This window comes from Stegostoma tigrinum, chromosome 23 (genome assembly GCF_030684315.1).
Source record: "Stegostoma tigrinum isolate sSteTig4 chromosome 23, sSteTig4.hap1, whole genome shotgun sequence".
NCBI classification, from domain to species: Eukaryota; Metazoa; Chordata; class Chondrichthyes; order Orectolobiformes; family Stegostomatidae; genus Stegostoma; species Stegostoma tigrinum.
In genome coordinates, this window is record NC_081376.1 from 29,298,649 (window position 1) to 29,319,353 (window position 20,705).

Sequence of the window (20,705 nt, forward strand, 5' to 3'; positions counted from 1 at the left end):
CTACTCTAGGCTAATATTATCAATTAGCTTCATCCAATTTAAATGAAGATTAAACTTGCCCACTTTTATTGCAATCCTTTTCTAGGAAGCCCATGTTGTTTGCTGATTATATACTCTTACCTGTAGTGTAAATACTGCCAGAAGGCCTTTAAACTACACTCACCAGTGACTTCTCTGTTCACCACTTCTTATTTCCATCCAAATGATTGATTGTACATCTTGATCTTACAAAGGAAGAATTTCTTGCTATCAGACTGATCACATACTTTATTAACAAGGCAAGGCTACATCCCTCCCATTTCCTCGTGTCCTTCCAAATTTGAATGTACAGGTCCAGTCATGGTCACTTAGCAATTGTCTCTGTAATAGATAATTAATCAAGCTAATTTACTTCTTTTGTTATGAAATCATCTACCTTTTTATTTTGAATGATCTTTATATTCAAATAAAGAGCACTTAATTTTGGCTTATCAACATATTTTCTATCTCGTAACAAGATTTGCTTGAGCAATTTTACATTTGTAAGTTCTGGTCTTTTTTTTAATGTTGTAGTTACCATAATCTGTACCATTGCTCAGTACTTTCTGTTCTTTCTCTCTAAATCTGCCCTCATGTAAAACTCTCCCTTACAGTTAACATTCAAGCCAAAGGTGTTTAATTCAATTTTTAAACTGCAACTTTTTGCTTGACTATGCTAGTGTTTGTTGGATAATTTGTTATTGTTGAATAATATTGGCAATGAGGATCACTTAATTACTGACTTCATTATGGCTTTGCACCAAACGTAGAACATAACAGCACAGTACAGTCCCTTCGGCCCTCGATGTTGTGCCGACCTGTCATACCGATCTAAAGCCCATCTAACCTACACTATTCCATGTACATCCATATGCTCATCCAATGACGACTTAAATGTACCTAAAGTTGGCGAATCTACTACCGTTGCAGGCAAAGCGTTCCATTCCCTTACTACTCTCTGAGTAAAGAAACTACCTCTGACATCTGTCCTATATCTTTCACCCCTCAATTTAAAGCTATGCCCCTCGTGCTCGCCATCACCATCCTAGGAAAAAGGCTCTTCCTATCCATCCTATCTAACCCTCTGATTATTTTATATGTTTCAATTAAGTCACCTCTCAACCTTCTTCTCTCTCATGAAAACAGCCTCAAGTCCCTCAGCCTTTCCTCGTAAGACCTTCCCTCCATACCAGGCAACATCCTAGTAAATCTCCTCTGCACCCTTTCCAAAGCTTCCACATCCTCGTTCTAATGCGGTGACCAGAACTGTACGCAATACTCCAAGTGCAGCCGCATCAGAATTTTGTACAGCTGCAGCATAACCTCTTGGTTCCGGAACTCGATCCCTCTATTAATAAAAGCTAAAACACTGTATATGCCTTCTTAACAGCCCTGTCAACCTGGGTGGCAACTTTCAAGGATCTGTCTACACTACGAAGAATCTTACCATTAGCCCAGTACTTTGCCTTCCAGTTACTCCTACCAAAGTGCATCACCTCACACTTGTCCACATTAAACTCCATTTGCCACCTCTCAGCCCAGCTCTACAGCTTATCTATGTCTCTCTGCAACCTACAGCATCCTTCGTCACTATCCACAACTCCACCGACCTTAGTGTCGTCTGCAAATTTACTAACCCATCCTTCTACGCCCTCATCCAGGTCATTTATAAAAATGACAAACAGCAGTGGACCCAACACCGACCCTTGCGGTACACCACTAGTAACTGGTCTCCAGGATGAACATTTCCCATCAACTGCCACCCTCTGTCTTCTTTCAGCAAGCCAATTTCCGATCCAAACTGCTATATCTCCCACAATCCCATTCCTCCGCATTTTGTACAATAGCCTACAGTGGGGAACCTTATCGAACACCTTGCTGAAATCCATATACACCACATCAACCGGCTTACTCTCATCTACCCATTTGGTCACCTTCTCCAAGAACTCAATAAGGTTTGTGAGGCACAACCTACTCTTCACAAAACCGTGCTGACTATCCTAATCAAATTATTCTTTTTTAGATGATTATAAATCCTATCCCTTATAACTTTTTCTGACACTTTACCAACAACTGAGGTAAGGCTCACTGGTCTATAATTACCAGGGTTGTCTCTACTCCCCTTCTTGAACAGGGGAACCACATTTGCTATCTTCCAGTCGTCTGGCACTATTCCTGTAGACAATGACGAGTTAAAGATCAATGCCAAAGGCTCGGCAGTCTCCTCCCTGGCTTCCCAGAGGATCCGAGGATAAATCCCATCCGGCCCAGGGGACTTATCTATCTACACTCTATGTAGGATTTCTAATACCTCTTCCTTGTGAACCTCAATCCCACCTAGTCTAGTAGCCTGTATCTCAGTATTCTCCTCGACAACATTGTCGTTTTCTAGAGTGAATACTGTTGAAAAATATTCATTTAGTGCTTCCCTTATCTCCTCTGTCTCCACACACAACTTAGCACTACTATCCTTGATTGGCCCTAACATTGTCAGATAAACAACTTTGTAGTGTACTTCTCCACCTAAATTTCGTCATTCTTTTGGTTAAATACCTATAGATCATTCCTTTATTCCTTAAATACTTTAAATACAAACACATCAGGTTTTTTTGAGTACTTGGTAGAATAGGTATTGTGATGTTGTTTCTCTTTTGTTGGAGTCTGAGACCAGAGGGCATAATTTTACAGTAAGGGCAGGTCATTTTAAATCTGACATTAATAAGAAATCAAGGATTATGGGGGAAAAAAGCAGCAAAGTAGTATTGAGGCTGATCTGATCATCCTCAATCTCATTGAATGGCGGAGCAGTCTCAATGGACTAAATAGTCTGGTTCTGCTCCTACATTTTAAGGTCATGGTCTTGAGAATTGCGTGGCTTGAGAAGGCAGGTCAGTTCTACTTTCTCGAGGGCAATTAGGCACAAGCAATAAGTGCTGGCCTAGCTAGTGACATTCATCTCCTGTGAAAACCTTCAAACTGTTAGACAGTATAATATTCAATAATTGGAGACTGAGGAAGCTGGGTATCCATTCGCCCAAAAAAAAAGTTTTCATGTCAAAGTATATTCCAAGATGTTGCCAGTAAATATTTGGTCACTCTGAGGGTCATTAACTGTTCAGTAGATATTTTGTTCATGATGTACACCAATGAAAGTTGAGTTATTTTAAGAGAATTTTGGAAGCTTCTTTTAGAATAATTTCTTTGCTTTGAAGAAATTTAGGTGGAGAAGTACACTACAAAGTTGTTTCTGACAATGTAAACAGCTATGCACATATTACAATCATGCAAAGTTTAATTTTCTCTTTTCCTCATTTGAAACATTATCTTAATGGCAACTTTTGCATTTTCAGTTATTTTGTCCAGATGGAGAGTACAATGCGATGGCCACAGCTTTCTTCAATACTCCTGAAAAGAGTGTTCGTAGTCTGTTTCATGATTCTCCAGGTCAGTGTTAGACAAATTTGGCAAAACAATTCATCTTGTGAAAGCTGCAGAACTGGCGTTTTGTTGCATTAGTGTTATTCAAGAATGTTCTTGAATTATTGACATAGTTATGTTGCCTCTTTGTTAAACTGACACATCTGAAATGTTATTCTGTTTCATAGATATTGTTGGTTTGAAAGTTGTTTTTGTCACTTCAGCTTTTAAATTTCTACACATTTCTTTTCCTAAAGTCTTTAATCCATTGGATTTAAATGGGTGAGAGTACAAATTAAGTCATTGAATAAAATAACTGTTGAGAGGGCTTTGTATTTCATAGTTTTTGAGAACTTGAGTTGAACTTGATCTAATTGATAATAGCCTAGAGTATGAGTTCAGAGAGAATTTGGATAATGTCATAGAACATCACGTTCTGGAACTTGATTGGGGTACTGGCTGTTTTTTTAAAGAGATGATTTTAAAACAGACGTTCCCCTATCCTTTCAAACAAGCTATTTCTCAGTCACATATAAACTGCTTGTTTACTGGAAGCCACCCACTTGGATATGGGACTGTTGTGTTCCAGTTTCTACCTTGGGTATTGTTACAGTAGTTAAGGAGAAGCCTGCTGGAAGAAAGAAGCTTCCCAGCTCAGCTCTCCTGTTCTGGAAAAGAACACTTGCTGGCCTAGTATGGTACCTGGATCCCTGATCCAGCTGATTTCAAATATGAAGCCTCCAAGAGTTTGTCATTTCCTGAGTGACTGCATCCGCAAAGGTACAGTTAGCCTTAGTGAGAATCTGGTTTGCAATTTAATGTTGTGACCCATGGAGCAGTGGGACTAGAGAAAGATGGGAGGAGCACACTTGGTCACAACAGTTTGCCATATTCATGTGCTAAACCATATAAAAATGGGCATTTAACTCCCTTTATAATCCTGTCCTGAGTTTGTCCTCGCATGATATTTTCCACATGCTTCATCCGTTATAGTTTGTTTCTCTACCTCTGGAACAGGAGGCCTGGATTCAAGTCCCACTTGCTTGGCACGTGTAATATCATCTCTGAATAGGTTGATGAGAAATATCAATCTAATTGGAGCTCTTCTATATGGGAAAGATTCAGACATGAATAATGAATACTTGTACCTATGAAACACATTTAGACAGTACTGCTTGCTTGAAACTACTGCAGCCACACAAATTTGTTACATTAGACTTGTTTTCATGGTTACGAATTACACTAGTTTTTTTTAAAAAAAATGTCCCTCTTGGACTTTGACACTAATCTACAATACAGTTAATATTCATAATGAGCCTTTAATATAAAAAAGTGACTAGGTGGCTGAATAGATGCAGGGAGTGAACTTCAACTTCTCAAAAAACAAATTCTTGGCATAGTTATATTTAGAAGATGTTACCACTAGGTAACCAGCTTAGTTATGGAACAGCACGTAGACTTGCAACTACCCATTTTCTTCCTTTAGTGTTTTCACTGGCTTGCTTACCCTCTCTCTTTTTATACCACCCACCTCCATCCCAAATATTTTGGGGCATAAGACTTTAGCTTTCTCATCTTGGGATCATTGCAATTGCTCCTTTTCCTAATTTATCCCTCAAAGTGTTATTAGATGGTTGTTTTGTAGATGCTATGATTTTGTTCACTATATTTTCAAATAGGTGTTCGTTAAATTATTTCGTATATCCATTTTTGAGAGTGCAGGGAAATTCCTTTGAGCATCAAAGAGGCAAGGGTACTTTTAAAATTAAAAGCAAAACTGAATACTGTGAAAGAAAATGTAATTTGTTGATATTGAAGAACAGTATTTACTGATCACTACGATTTGTTTTTACAGGTTCATACAATCCTCTGACTCTGGGGTTGTTTACTTTAAGTTACTTTTTCCTTGCCTGTTGGACGTATGGTTTAGCAGTGTCCAGTGGCATTTTCATTCCATCTTTACTGATTGGTGCTGCGTGGGGGAGATTGTTTGGAATATTTCTTTCCAATGTTTCAGCAGTCTCTGTGAGTTTTTTCTTTTATAACCTTGAGCTATAGCTAGTGTACTGCATTGAGATCTTGGATTTTTGTCCTCAAAGGAGTTTGAATTTTAAAAGATGAGTTTTGAAATTGTTAGTGTATGTTTAACTTCCTAAAAAAAAATTAATGCTTGATTCCATTATCTTTGTAATAGTAAATACTTGTTGCATACATGCAACTATTCATAAAATGCTTATTTCAATAATTTCTATTGTAGGCATTTGTTGAAAGACCTGTCTTGCTGTTCATTTGGCTGTGAGTTGATTATGGCATTGTTAGGGCTAAATGTATTGGGCTGGATTTAATTCAACCCATTGTGGTGGAATCTAGAATGGCGGGATCTAATTAAACACTAGAGAGATACCATGCATCAGTCTCCTGGCAGCAAGAGTAATTCTGCAGATTAAGTTAGAGGATGAAAGGAGCTGGTGTGGGACTCCTGGCCAGTAGAGGCATAACAGTTCCAAGTTAATGAATTTAAAATTAAAATGAGAAGATCCAGGTTATTTGTTTTATTGCAGGACTTCATCTCCGGGGTATAAGTGTGGAACAAATTCTTAAGGAGCTCTTTAGACAGATGCGGGAAGAATGTCTCATTTGGCTAGGATAGTTTAGAAACAGGAGACATGGCCTCGGAATAGGGTTTAGGCCACTTAGGACTGATGAGGAATTTCTTCACCCAGTAGGTGGTTGCCTATTGTAAATCACTTTTCCAGAAGGATGTGGAAGCTGAATCTTTAAGTCTTTTCAAAACAGGGATCAACGAGTTTCACAATCTTAAAGGTAACAGGAGATATAAGGATAGTATAGAAAATTAGTATCGACATAGAAGATTAGCCAAGGTCTAGTTGAATAGTTTACCCAGTTTTGACAGGGCAGCTTTTGAACAGCCTTCTGGCTGATATGATGCTTTGCCTTAAATGAATCTGCATGTTCCAGGTTAAATGTATTCTCTGGAAAGTCACATAAGAGGTAACATTCAGCTGTAAGAGAGATCCCGTAGTCTCTTTACTTAAAAGGGCCAAGCACACAGTTTGCGGGTGATTTTCATGAACTTCTGCTATTGCAAAGTCTCTGGACGTGTATGTGGATATACTGCCAATCAAACGGACTGTTGATGGTGTTAACTCCTTGAGTGCTGTTAGAGCCACACTGATCCAGCAAGTGCAGATTATTTCATCTCACTCCTGATTTCTGCCTTGTAGATAGCAAAACCTGTCTGCTGAGCCAGGAAGTAAGTTAGTCATTGCAGGATTCTTAGCCCCTTATCGCCACTATATTTATAATTAATTCATCTGGCCTGCTTAGACATGTCATGTCACACATCTAGGATGGAACTTGAATCTGAGTCTTCTAGCCCAGACGTAGGGACACTGTCCACTGTGATGCCACACTGCTTATGTGGTTACTCCAGTTCACTTTCTGATCAAGGGTTACTGAATGTTGACTGGATGTCCAGAGCCAAATAAAGCATTTATATTAATATCTATCATGCTAATATTACAGTGTCACTAATCCCACTAAGTACTGCAGTGGTATTATTCATATCGTGACATATGATTTGATTATTTATTAGTTTCTGTCTTGGTCACAGTGTGCAGAATTAAAATTGAGCAGCTGTTTTGCAGGCGTTTATTGTATACTGAAAACCAAACCTGTTTTCGTGCTGAGAATAGGGCAATTTGTTCAGGACCCTTCATGTACCTATTTCAGTATTTACAGCTTAAGCTGTAAAGATAATGTATTTTATACCAATTGAAGATGAAGCACAACTGTAATTCCATGTGATATGTTCCAGCAAGCTAGGTAATGACAAAGAATCCTACTTGCAGGAGGTAATTGGGACTTAAGGATTCACTGTGGTGTATGTGAAATATGAGGTTCTCCTGTGGGAAGATGATGGTTCTCAGAACTTGTATTACGTAAAAACCTGATGCGATGAACAGGTTTCTGAAACTCCCGTGGTTTACTATAGATTTGTATGTTTTATTTATTCTTGTATTTTTGGCTCTACCCTGAGTCTATTTTGAAAGATTTTCACTGGTCAACAAATCAAGAGTGGACACAGTTTGAAAAATGAGTCTAACCAACCATATCTGACACAGCTTCAATATGTACTATCACCATTCTTTGTTGGTAATAGTTTGTGCAAAGATAGAGTGAACCCTTTGAGAAAAATATATTCATGGTACTTAATGTAAAGCTGGTCTTTGGGTGAAAGGGAAAAGTCGTTATTTTGTCATAGGGAAGGATTACAAAGACTACTGGAAAGTTAACTTGTTTATTGTAACGGAACAATCATCAAGTAAAAGGAAGATGATGACCTTAAAGTATTTTGGAGGAATCTATTTTGGCTAGCCTTGAGGAAAACGATTTTCTATTTTTTATATATTGAATACAGGCTGCTTTTTTGTTGTCTTAGTTGATGCTAGGTATCATTGTTGCTACTTCCTAAATGAAAAAAACATAAATGAGTCCATGAGCCTTTGGAATTTCCAGATTCGTTCACTCCTTGATATTGTTGAGTTACCCAATTTTAGTGATAGGGTGCTTTAATTAACAGCGGATGTGGACAGATCACAATGGTATACTTCAGCTGTGTGGGAATTCAGCTGAGCAAAAAGTTACCCCTTTGCCACATCATGTAATGATATGCACTGTTGTTAAAATAGTTTGCCTTCAGTTTTGAAAAAAATATCCACCTGGGCAAAATATGGATGGATACCTGTGGAGTCTTAAACCAGCAAACATTTTCAGAGTGGAACAGAGAAAATGAGAATCGTTGAAATGCAGTATTCCCTTTTTGACTTTTGGTTTGTGCTTACTGATATTTTCAGTTCATAACATAATATAAAATTATTACAGCTAGCTACAGTTCATGTATATAAAATTGTGTTTAGCTTTTTGTCCTTCATTTAATTGGTTTACTCTCTGTTGCGCTCAACAGACTTGGGCTGACCCAGGGAAGTATGCTCTAATGGGAGCAGCTGCTCAGCTCGGTAAGTGTTACATGACCGGCGACCTACGTACTGGAAAGTTAGGATTTCCAGACTATCTGTCTCAGGATGTTAGATAATTTCCTGTTATTTCCATAGCAGAAAAGTAATTTTTAAAACAGCCCTGCAGCCTTCCAAAAAAAAAATTCCATGCTGTGATGTGAAGGAATATTGCAATAAGTTAATTGTGGAGAATTTTTCTTTAAAGTGCAATGCTTTGTAAAATCTGTTGCTTTGAAGTGAGCCTACTGCTTATGAGATGGAGGAACTGATTTTCATGCTTTTGTTGTCTACTTTGAATAAAAAGTTTTCAGCATTAAATTTAGCAAATTATTCAACTTTAGTCAAATAATATTTATCTAATGTAATGCAAAAAAAGTTAGCCAGTCCAATAGGTTCGTACTGGTAATATAATAAAATAAAGAACTGTGGATGCTGGTAAGCTGAAGAGAGAGGTTCATGAGTGTTTATTCACCTAATAAGGGAATAGAGGGTAGCGCAAGGGGGTTAGGCAGGAAAGTGGAGTTGAGACTACATTCAGATCAATCATGATTGTTAATGAATGGCCTACTCTTGATCCTATTTATGTACAAGCTCCTCCCACCCAGTAACATGAAATCCAATCCACGTAGCCTTCTACTTTCCTCTCCCTCATGTTTGCCCAGCTTCTACGTCAACTGCTTCTTTGTCTTGTCCTCATTTCTTTCTTGTGGGATTGTGTTCCATATTCTAACTGCTTCCTCATAAATATATTTTCCATAAATTCCTGACAGAGTTTAGTTGTGACAAACTTGTATTTGTAGTTCTGAATTCTGGCTTTGTCCATAGTGAAAATATCTGTTTAATGACTACTCTAGACCCCTCACTTCATTTTTATTCATGAACAAAGATTGCACTCGCTGGTTGCTGATGTCTACTCCACTCCAGCCATGATCAGCATATTTTTGACAGTGGGTATAATTGAAGATGTAATTGCTGTTGGGGACAATTGGGTCTATTTATTTTTCTATTATATTGGGTCTGCACTAAGCCTTAAAGATCACGGTAGCACTCCTGATGTGGCATCTCCAAGCAAAATTGTTTATAGTCTGCACTTCCCACTGGCAATAGTTGTAGTGCATAGACACAACTTAATGGATTTCTTGAAATGTTTGTATGAAGCTCCTCTCTTACATTTATCAGCCATCAGCTCTCTGTACAAATATAACCTTAGGGGACATCCTGAAACATCACCCACCCAAAGTAATAGGCTTTGTAGGAGAATGGCCCCCATGCTGGAGATATTGGCTGATTCAAATAGTTACATTTTGCAAGACGTCGATGATGCATTCCAGACAATGGTTCCTGAGGATGCTGTGGAGGCAGCATTAGTAGAAGATGTACATGTTGGTACAGTACCCATGATTCAATGCCACAAAGAAGGGTGGCAAGATCTATTGCCTTGTATACTTGTAGTTCACCTGTTCTCTAAGACTAGTTGTTCCACATTCATTTGTAGAGTTTGTCAAAAGTGCCGTTTCCTTAAAAACTCTCCCCATTCTTTTGTCTACAGTGGCATTGATTAATGAGATGATACTCCTACATAGAGAGATTTGCTTGATCGCATTCAGTTTGGTTCCATTGATGCTAACGCTTTCTTCTCCTTGGAGTGCAGGCTGATACAGGACTTCATTTGTCCATGAACTGATTTTTAGTGTGCAGTGCTATTCCACCTCCAGGAGGAAAAACATTTTGTTACATGTTGCAGGCCTGACTGTAGGAGAGCACAGTCATCAGCAATCAGTCTCTTTCTTAAAATACTGAGAGGCAACTTAATTATCTCCAGAGAAGAGGCGCACCTTGTTTGAATTTCATGATGATCATAAGCTCTCAGTTCCTGTTCATTTCAGCGGTTTGTTTTCGCACATTCTGCATTCTGTCTCAACTTAGTATAATGTGGGGACGAGAGCAGTTCGCTCCACTCTGTGATTTAATAACGATTCTGCACTTGTTTAACATTTAATTCTCAGCTTTTCAATTCCACCCTTCTCAAGACCAGCCCCAGGGTTTGATTTGATTTGCTTTTAATTTTTTTTAATTCACTAACACTTATCACTGACTTCAGTGTTTTGTGTATAAGTGTTAGTTTGAATTTCTCCAGGGTATTTTTACAACTATAATCGAAGAATCTAGGAATTCTCTGGTCCTCTATAGTGTAACTTTTTCTTAAAATCAACTTTTCCTGTGGTTGAAATATATGCCAGTTTGAGTTGATGGCCTTTAATTTTAACAGCAGCTTACTACAGTTTTTCCCTAATCAGTAAGCTTCCTTTCAGATGCACCCTGATGCCTGCATTTTGCAGATAATGACATTGTTGAAATTGTGGTTGGGTTAGTGCTCATTATGTGTACTTCATTGGGGTGAAAATCCCTTTATCAAGCTTTGGCCTTCAGTATAATTGAGTTCATTTCCCAGCTCTCAATTTTTTTCATATGTATCATGTTTCTGAGTAACAGTAGTTGTCAATTCTATAGTTGCACTTGATAGAGCAAACATTGTTAGCATTGAAAGATCTAGCATTGTGGAACCTAACCAAGTCTGATCAATTATGAAAAGGGAGAAAGGAAATTATTAACAATTAAACTTTTTAAATTTTGAAGAGGTTTCTTTCATTATGCTCAACTTGGGTCTTGTGATGTTGTGATATTACAAAATGTGTTACTACTATGTTTTTGAAAAATCTAAATTTACAGTATCACACTGACCTCATGAGAGAATTAGAAGCAAGTAAAAATACTTTCATGCATGCATTTGCTTATTGACTGTCTCTTTTTATCATATGTAATTGAGTTTATGGTCTGTCCCTTTTTATCACTTTTTTCATTGGCAGGAGGTATTGTACGAATGACACTGAGCCTGACAGTCATAATTATGGAGGCGACTGGAAATGTGACATATGGTCTTCCCGTCATGGTGGTACTGATGACTGCCAAAATAGTTGGGGACTTCTGTATTGAGGTACCTGTTTAGTTATTTCAACCATTTTCATTAAACCCTTAAATTGATCTTTGGGTTTGCATAGAAAAGTGAGCTTTGTGGAAAAAAATTAATTAGTAACTCTGCTTTGAACAAGTGCTGCTCTACTATCGTTCCTATACGTGGCTGTTAATCAAGAAACATTTGATCTTAAAATTGTCATCTTTGTTTGTAAATTTTTTCCATCCCTCTTCCTAGCTCTACTTCATTTCTTTCTTTAATATGGCTGTTTTGCCAAACTTATAGTCATCTGGCTAAATATCTTAATTATGTCTCAGTATCATTATTTGTTTTGTGATGGTCCTGTTGAGCATCTTGGGAAATTTCATTGTGTTAAGGTCATTATGTCACTGTTCTAATTGGCAGCATAGTTTGTTGCTCTGACATGTGAATTTGGGGACCTAAGGAAACCAGATAGATGGATAAGTTGTTAGCAAGTTTTGAGAAGATTTGTAGCTCGGGTTGAGGTTCTGGATGTGAGTTTGCTCGCTGAGCTGGAAGGTTAGTTTTCAGACGTTTCGTCACCATTCTAGGTAACATCAGTGAGCCTCCGAAGCGCTGGTGTCAGGAAATGACATCACCAACCCAAGGAAACCTAACCAGATAAATAGAAAGCGGGACATAACACCAGCGCTTCGTCGGAGGCTCGCTGATGATGTTACCTAGAATGGTGACGAAACGTCTGAAAACTAACCTTCCAGCTCAGTGAGCAAACTCCCATCCAGATAAGTTGTCTCATGCTCTGTCAGCTATGTTCTGCTAACACCATTTCTTTTCCTGCCTACAGTTAAGTCACAGCTGGTGTACTATATGTATTTCTGGTCATGGAAGGATGTGATTTTATTGGAGAGAACGCAGAAGAGATTCACCAGGATGTTGCCTAAGATGGAACAGTTTAGCCATGAAGATAGGCTGGATGTTTTTGGCTTGTTTTCTTTTTGAGAAGAGAGCCTAAGAGGGGATTTGATTGGAGTATATAAGTTTGAGGAGCATCGACAAGGTGGATGGGAAGCAGCAGTTCCCTTTTGTTGAAGGATCATTAGCAAGGGGCTGTAATTTCAGATGAAAGGCAGCAACGTTTAGATTTGAGGAAATCTTTCTTTACCTGGATGGTGGTGAGGGTCTTGAATGTATTGTCTGGGAGGGTTGTTGATGCAAAACCTTCAGTGTTAAAATGTACTTGGATGAGCATTCAAGGCTATGAAACCAAGTGCTGGAAAGTGGGACCAGTGTAGACCTAGAGTATTGTTTTGTCAGTGAAAGCTTGTTGAGCCAAAGAGCCTCTTTTGCACTGTATGATTCTACAATCTGGGACTAATCCAGTCTGTTTTCAACCATGGTATCCTGGTTGACCGTATTTGTATCATTCCAGCTTTGCAGCTTTGAAAAGTTTGCTCTTCTCAGATCATCTAGTTTAAGCCTTCAGTTATTCCATTTTTACTTTTTTTATCCTTAGGAGCAAAGTGATTCTCCTTGTAGAGGCAATTGAGTGAAATATAACCCTTGTCTTCAAAATCTGACTAAATTAGAACTGGTCTTGACTTTTATCCAGTTGAATAAATAGTGATGTTTTACAGAAGACCACAAATAAGAAATATTTTTATTTATCCTGCTTCAAAGGAATGTTTACCATTTAAGGATCGGGATATGAACATTTAAAAATTGATGTGATTTATTTTAAACCATAAACACAATAAACACTACAAACACAAGCCAATGGAAAAGTATGTTCTTCCAGCTCCACACTGTTATCTCTGACTCCAGCAACTGTAGCTCTTACTATCTCCCAATGGAGAAGAGTTTATGTTTTGCAAATAATCAGAGCAATCAATCCTTTATCGACTAAATATATCAAGTGTTGAATTGTACTTGCGGATTAGTTTGGATTCAGTACTGATCCCAGTATTAACAAGTGCATGTAAATCTGTACCACATTTGGAAATGCCATACCTATCTTAAATTGCCTCTCTGTTAACAGGATTCACAGCTTAGTCTTCACATTCTTGAAAAATCACAGCAGCTTAGCTCAACTTGCTGTACACTTTTATCATTTTAACAACACATTTGGCAATGTCTTGGTCAGTGGTTGGATTTTTAAAAGTCATATAGCATGGCAGCAGACCCTTCAGTCCAACCAGTCTGCGTCAAATATAATCCCAAACTATACTAGTCACACCTGCCTGCTTCTGACCCATATCCCTTCAAACCTTTCCTATTCATGCACTTATCTGAGTGTCTTTTAAAACTTGCAATTGTGCTCACATCCACCACTTCCTGAAGAAGTTCAATCCACATGCGAATCATACTCTGTGTAAAAAAAAAGTTGCTCCTCAGTCTTTTTTTTCATAATCGCTCTCTTCTCACCTTAAACGCATGCCCCCCAGTCTTGAACTCCCCCAATCTAGGGAAAAGACCCCAAATAACCCTGTCTGTACCCCTAATGATAATATAAACACCTAAGGTCATCTTCATTTATACATGGGTACAACAAAACATGATTGCAGTTGTAAAAACCAGAAGAATTGCCAGTGCTCTAAATCAGAAACAAAAACAGAAATTGCTGGAAAAGCTCAGCAGATCTAGCAGCATCTGTGAAGAGAAATCAGAGTTATCACTTTGGGCCCTGTGACGACTACTGGGTTCTGAGGAAGGGTCACAGGACCCAAAGTGATAACTGTTTTCTTGTCACAGATGCTGCCAGAACTGCTGAGCTTTTCCAGCAACTTCTTTTGATTGAAATTTTTTGTGAATCAAAAATGATTACTGAATACTAAAAAAAAACTAGTAGACATTTTACAAGTAGCATTTTTACTTTAATTTAGCAAGATGTTAGCTAACAAATTCGATCTATCTGACTGCTAAAGCTAGCTTGACAAGCCCATACTAGCTAACCACTTATTATTAATTTTCATTGTATAAAGAGAGGTGCTGGACGATTTAAAACACGTAAAGGTGGATAAGTTCCTGACACCTGATCATGTGTGCCCTAGAACTCTGTGGGAAACTAGGGAAGTGATTGCTGCGGCCCTTGCTGAGATAGTTGTATCATCGAAAGCCACAGGTGACGTGTTGGAAATCAGATTGGGTAATGTGGTGCCACTATTTCAGAAAAATGGTATGGAAAAGCCATGGAACTATAAACAGGTAAGCCTGGCCTGGATGGTGGGCAGTTTGTAAGAGGGAATTGTGAGGGGCAGGATTTACATGTATTTGGAAACGTAAGGACTGACTAGGGATAGACAACATGGGTATGTGCGTGGGAAATCATGTCTCACATCTTGATTGAGTTTTTTGAAGAAGTAACAGGATGGATGAGGGAAGAGTAGTGGATGTGATCTGTATGGACTTCGGTCATGCTTTTGACCAGTTTCCTCATGACAGATCGGTTAGCAAGGTTAGATCAAATGGAATACAGGGAAAACTCTAGCCATAAGCAGAAGTGTGGATAGATTAGACAGCCCAGAGATTTTTTCCTAGGGTGGAGGTAGCTTTTATGAGGGGACATAGTTTTAAAGTGAAAGGAGGTAGATTCTGGGGAGACGTCAGAGGTAGGTTCTTTACTCAGAGTGGTAGGGGCCTGGAATGCAATGCCAGAGAGGGTAGTGGAGTCGACCACTGGGGCATTTAAGCAGCTATTAGATAGCCATATGGATGTTAGTATAAGGTAGCGGTGGAGTTTGATAGATCTTAGTTATCAGGTAAACGTTGGGCACAACATTGTGGGCCAAAGAGCCTGTACTGTTCTATGTTCTATGTTCATTTGGATACAGAACTGATTTGAAGGTAGATGACAGAGGGTGGCAGTGTTGGCGGGTTGCTATTCGGACTGAAGGCTTGTGACCAGTGGTATGCCGTAAGGATCAGTGCTGGGTCCCACTGCTTTTCCACGTTTGGATGTGAACATAGGAGGTACATTTATTAAGTCTGCAGTTAACACCAAAATAGTGGACAGCGAAGAAGGTAATACAACGGGATCTTGATCAGATGGGCCAATGGGCTGAAAAGTGGCAGACATTGTTCTCAAACAATGTGAGGTGCTCCATTTTGGAATGGCAAATCCTGGCAGGACCTTATACACCTTAATTGTAAGGTCCTGGGGACAGTTGTTGAACAAAGAAATCCTTGGAGTGCAGGTCACAGTTCATTCACTTGAAAATGGAGCCGCAGGTAAATAGGATTGTGAAGAAATGTTTTGGTATGCTTGCCTTTATTGGTCAGTACAGTGAATATAGGATTTGGGAGGGGTTATGTTGCAGCTGTGTAGGAAATTGGTTAGGCCACCTTTGGAATACTACGAGTAATTTTCGCCTCCCTGCTATAGGAAGGAAGTTGTGAAACTTGAAAGGGTTCAGAAAAGATTTACGAGGATATTACCTGGGTTGAAGGGTTTGAAGGAGAGGCTGAATAGGCTGGCAGTATTTTCCCAGTCGAGGCTGAGGCGTGACCTTAGAGGTATATAAAATCATGAGGGATGTGGATACACTAAATAGATAATGTCTTTTCCACAGGGTGGGGGAGTCCAAAATGAGAAGACGTAGGTTTAAGGTGAACAGGAAAATATTTAAAAGGCAGGTCAAGGGCAACTTTTTCACGTAGGTGGTGATGTATATATGGAATGAGCTGCCAGAGAATGTGGTGACTGCTGGTAGAATTACAACATTTAAAAGGCATCTAGATGGATACATGAATGGGAGAGATTTAGAGGGATATGGGCAAAATGCTGGCAAATGGAACTAGATTACTTAGGATATCTGGTCAGCATGGATAAGTTGGACTTAAGGGTCAGCTTCCATGTTGTACAGCTCTATGACTCTCAACCAGTATGAAGTGACTATCATTCAATACCTGAAGATTGCTATAAATATTATAAGGATTTTGAACAAATTTTCTACGGAAGACGTTTAAAAGAACAAAAATACGCACTTAGATTGCAGAAGAGATTTACCAGAATAGTACCAAGTATATTCAGTTACATGAGGAAACTGGAAATTAATTCCTTCAAACACAGAAGGTTAAGGAGATTTGATAAAAATTCTTTTATTTGTTGGGGTATGAGCAATCACTGATGAGGTGAACATTTAATGCCCAACCCTAATTGCCATTGAGCTAAGAATGTCGTCTAGGTGCAACCATAATACTGTTTGGAAGAAGTTCCAGGAACTTGACCCAGAGATGATGCAAGGAGGATGGTTGTAGTGGATGATCTTGCAGGTGTTAGTTTTTCCATATGTCTGCTGCCCTTGATCTACCAAGCGAAAGAGATCACAAGTTTGGAAGCCACTGTCGAAGGAGCCTTGACAAGTTCTTGCAATGCATCTTGGCTGATGATACTTGCTGCTACTATTGTCCATTGGGTCAGACTTAACGCTTAAGGTGGGGTGCAGAACAAGCAGCCTGCTGTGTCTTGGATAGTGTCAAGCTCCTTGAATGTTTGTTGAATTGCTTTCATCCTACCTACTGGAGAACATCCATTACGCTCCTAACATGCACCTTGTACATAGTAAACGGTCTTCGAGTTGGGGGCTGCAGCATCACCAGCCATTTATCTGTTTTTCTAGCCACACTATTTATATGGCTGCTCCAGTTTTAATTGCTGGTCACTGATAATTGCCAGGATGATCTTAGTTACGGATTCAGCAAAGGTGACGCCAAAGTCATTGAACATGGCACAGATGTTACTTGCCAATTATCAGTCCAGACCTTTAGCACTGATTGTAAACGGTGCAGAACACTCAGCAGATCTTTTAAATCAACCTGTTCAGAGACATGATGACAGATCTCTGGAGTAGATGCTCCAGGCTTCATGGTCTGGAGATAGGGACACTACCACTGCACCATTAGAGCCCCAGGCACTGCAATCAACCGAGAGTATCTGCATTTCCGACCTGATTATCTTTTGGGAGAGGAAATAAGGCAAAATATTTCCAGTGACCTGTCAAATGGTTTTTCATTTGCATTCCAATAAGTAATATGGTTAAAGTAAAATTACGTCCTTCAGTTCATAAGGAATTTTGTTGCCACCATTGGCAAAACTCTCCTAGTTGGATAGTGGGTGGCACAGGCATACTCCAAACCTCAAGACTCTGAGACCACTTGTGAGAGTCACCAACTAAAAACACACCAGGAATGTAAAATCAGATAATGGGAACTGCAGATGCCTGAGAATCCAAGATAACAGGGTGTAGAGCTGGATGAACACAGCAGGCCGAGCAGCATCCTAGGAGCCGGAAAGCTGACGTTTCGGTCCTAGAGCCTTGGTCTGATTTTTTTCTGATGAAGGCTGTAGGCCCGAAACGTCAGCTTTCCTGCTGGTTGGCCTGCTGTGTTCCTCCAGTTCTACAGGATCATAAAATCATTCTATTGCCATTCTATGCCTGTTTTTAAAGACATCATGGGGAGGTGCCAGTGTTGGATGGGCTGCGCAAAATCAGAAATGACATGATAACCAGATTATAGCCCAACAAGTTTTATGTGAAATTAGAAGCGTTTCGAGCGCTGCTCCTTCTTCAGTGTTCCGAAAGCTATCAAATAAACTTTTTGGATTGTAACTTGGTGTTGTGTCGCTTCTGACTTTGTTTTTAAAGCATTTCTTCATGGAGCATTTTGTTCAATTGTTTCAAAAGAACACATAGAAAAAAGACTGACTTTCATTTGTCAGGGAGTCACCGGACTTTGGGGAGTCCCAATGCCTAGTGTTAGACTGAAACTTTAGTGTGTACCTTGTGTATCCATTCAGGTAAGTGCATATGAATGATTTGAAGCCTCTAAACGTTTAATTCAGAGTCAGAGACTTTGGGAGCCTTAAATAAACACAATAATTTTTGTGCTAAGCAAGTATCAGAAAGCTTAGAATTATAAGCTTGCTTCAGTTTCTTAATTATTGCACCGTGACTTTCCATTTAACTTGCATAATTAGTCAAGTTTTTATGTTCTTGCTGCTTGCGGGAGCGGTTGAACTTTGAAATGCAGTGGAACCTGGCCGTGGTCAAACTGTTGAATATTTTTTAGGGGCTGAAAGGCTAAAAGGATATGGAGAAAAATTGGAAACAAGTTACTGAGTTGAATGATCAGCCATGATCATGTTAAATGGTGGTGTAGGCTCAAAGGGCCAAACAGCCATTGACTTTTTTTTCAAGTTTCTATTAAATTTAGTCAGTAGTTTCTCTGCTTTTTTTGGATACTTGGTTGCTGATTTATTGTTGAATCTATTGACTTTGGGTTTACTGCTGTTTAAACAAAGATTTTTCATCTCTTATACTTTAAGACACACATTGAAGAACTCATTCCCTGTTACTAAGGTCTTTGCTGAAGTTGTAAAATAATGGAAAACTGAACAAACATAAAAGTCACATTTGCCCATTCTCTTCAATGCCTTGGGGATTAAAGGTTGCAAAAATTACCTTTTAGGAAGTATGTATTGGGGTCTGTGGTCAACTCTGGAGGGGTGCAATGATCTATATCCTTTAGTAACATTCAGTCATTATTGATTTAATCTAAATCTGCTAGATCAATATGAAGCAGAATATAGGAGTACAAAAGCCTTAAATTTTAATAAAAAATTGTTTTTGCTTTTAGGGACTGTATGACATTCATATTAAGCTGCAAAGTGTACCATTCCTTGGATGGGAACCTCCTGAAAAATCTCATGCTTTAACTGCACGGTAAGAACTGTAATTATGTTCAGTATAGTTAATATTTCTCCTCTGTTGTAAATTACGAGACATGCCAATTGATCATGGTTTTATAATAACACAGCCCCGCTGCTCTTCATTTCAAACCTACTTCCTCTTGCCAGTTTCGAATTTACATCACATTGGTGGGGAAACATGAATTTCCTATATTCAGAAAAACATTTTCTTTTCCAAATTCCTGCTATTGAAATGACAGGAGCAACTAATTGTGATGTAGCTTTTGAGAATTCAATTTTTTAATAAAGGGACAAGCATGCTCTTTGTTTTGTTGTTAATGGTTTTGTCATGTCAAGAAGCTACTATGCGGTCAAGCTGAGTTCTGTTAATGTGACTCTGTCCTGACCCTGAAGTACAGCTGCTGTAAATCTGGGTTTGTTCCATATTCATTCCTACTGTGAATTTGAAAATATGTTGGCAAAATAAAATTGAATTTAAATCTCAAATCAAACAGATTTTGCAAATTTATTAATTATCCATAAATCCAAGCTCCCATTTTGTTTGCACACATTGTATTTTGCACACTTGTGTTTTTCTGTGCCATTATAAGTATGTGATTTGTAGGCACGTTCTTTCTGTGGATGTGGGCTGAGTAAGAGGGTTTGTCGAAGAATATACTTGGCTTTTGGCTGGCTGGGGTATGATGTAATATCATCAAATGTAGTAATACTTTGGTAACTATTTGGATGCATGATTTGATTTCATGAATCTACAGTATAACTTATCAAAGAGCTTTTCAAAGTTGTATTACTTGGCACACTTTTTTTGCTGTTAAGATTGTTATTGTGTACCATTTTAGGGTTACAAAACTAAATGCATTTTGTCTTCCACATTAAATAAGCATCTAAATCTATTTGATGTTTATGAAATTGTGTTTTGCATTTTACACTATGGAAGTACCATCCCGATATCACACATATCTTGGTTGGATAACATCTGGGTATCTGAACAAAAATTCAATCCTGACCAATCAGATTCTAACCTGTCTTGTTTATAGAGTAAACAAAGCTTGACCATTAACTGTCAATCATCACTAACAGGTTCATTATCTATTGCAAAAGTCTCTCTTAACAGACTCCACTTGCCAAACAATCAACACTCCCCTTATACAGGATAAATTTTTTTCCTTTTACGTTTTTATTTCTTGCAGTTTGCCCTGATGAGTACAAGGCAAAAGCTTTCACATTTTTTCTTCTTTAGTGATACTCGTGTTCTCTGTTACCAAACAATCACATATCCACTTCTTTATAGGAAAATCTAGGAAATTCAGCAGTAATTTTTTTGCTTATGAATTCCATAAAAACTGCTCAAACTAAATGACATGCTTGTTAAGATACAAAATGCTTTAGAAAATCTATTGGCTAACACAATGCATAAAGTGAAGGAGTAGCATGATTTCAGTGCATAATATGGCTGCAGTTCATTATTATTTAGGAGAGCAGCATGGATGAGTTATAATGTTTGTCTCAGTTGTAATATGTCTGCCATACTTTTGGTATTGCTGTGTGCTTATTATACACAACACTTAAA

General features: G+C 38.6%; 1 protein-coding gene across 1 annotated transcript in view; it reads left to right on the plus strand.

Annotated features, from left to right (window-relative positions):
• The window catches only part of clcn7 (chloride channel 7), a 69,003-nt gene that overhangs the window by 39,358 nt on the left and 8,940 nt on the right, over positions 1-20,705 (plus strand). The window contains exons 16-20 of the mRNA XM_048552368.1: positions 3,369-3,462; positions 5,291-5,460; positions 8,423-8,474; positions 11,342-11,469; positions 19,063-19,148. Of these exons, the coding sequence (XP_048408325.1) occupies positions 3,369-3,462; positions 5,291-5,460; positions 8,423-8,474; positions 11,342-11,469; positions 19,063-19,148 (530 nt within the window). The remainder of the gene's footprint in view (positions 1-3,368; positions 3,463-5,290; positions 5,461-8,422; positions 8,475-11,341; positions 11,470-19,062; positions 19,149-20,705) is intronic.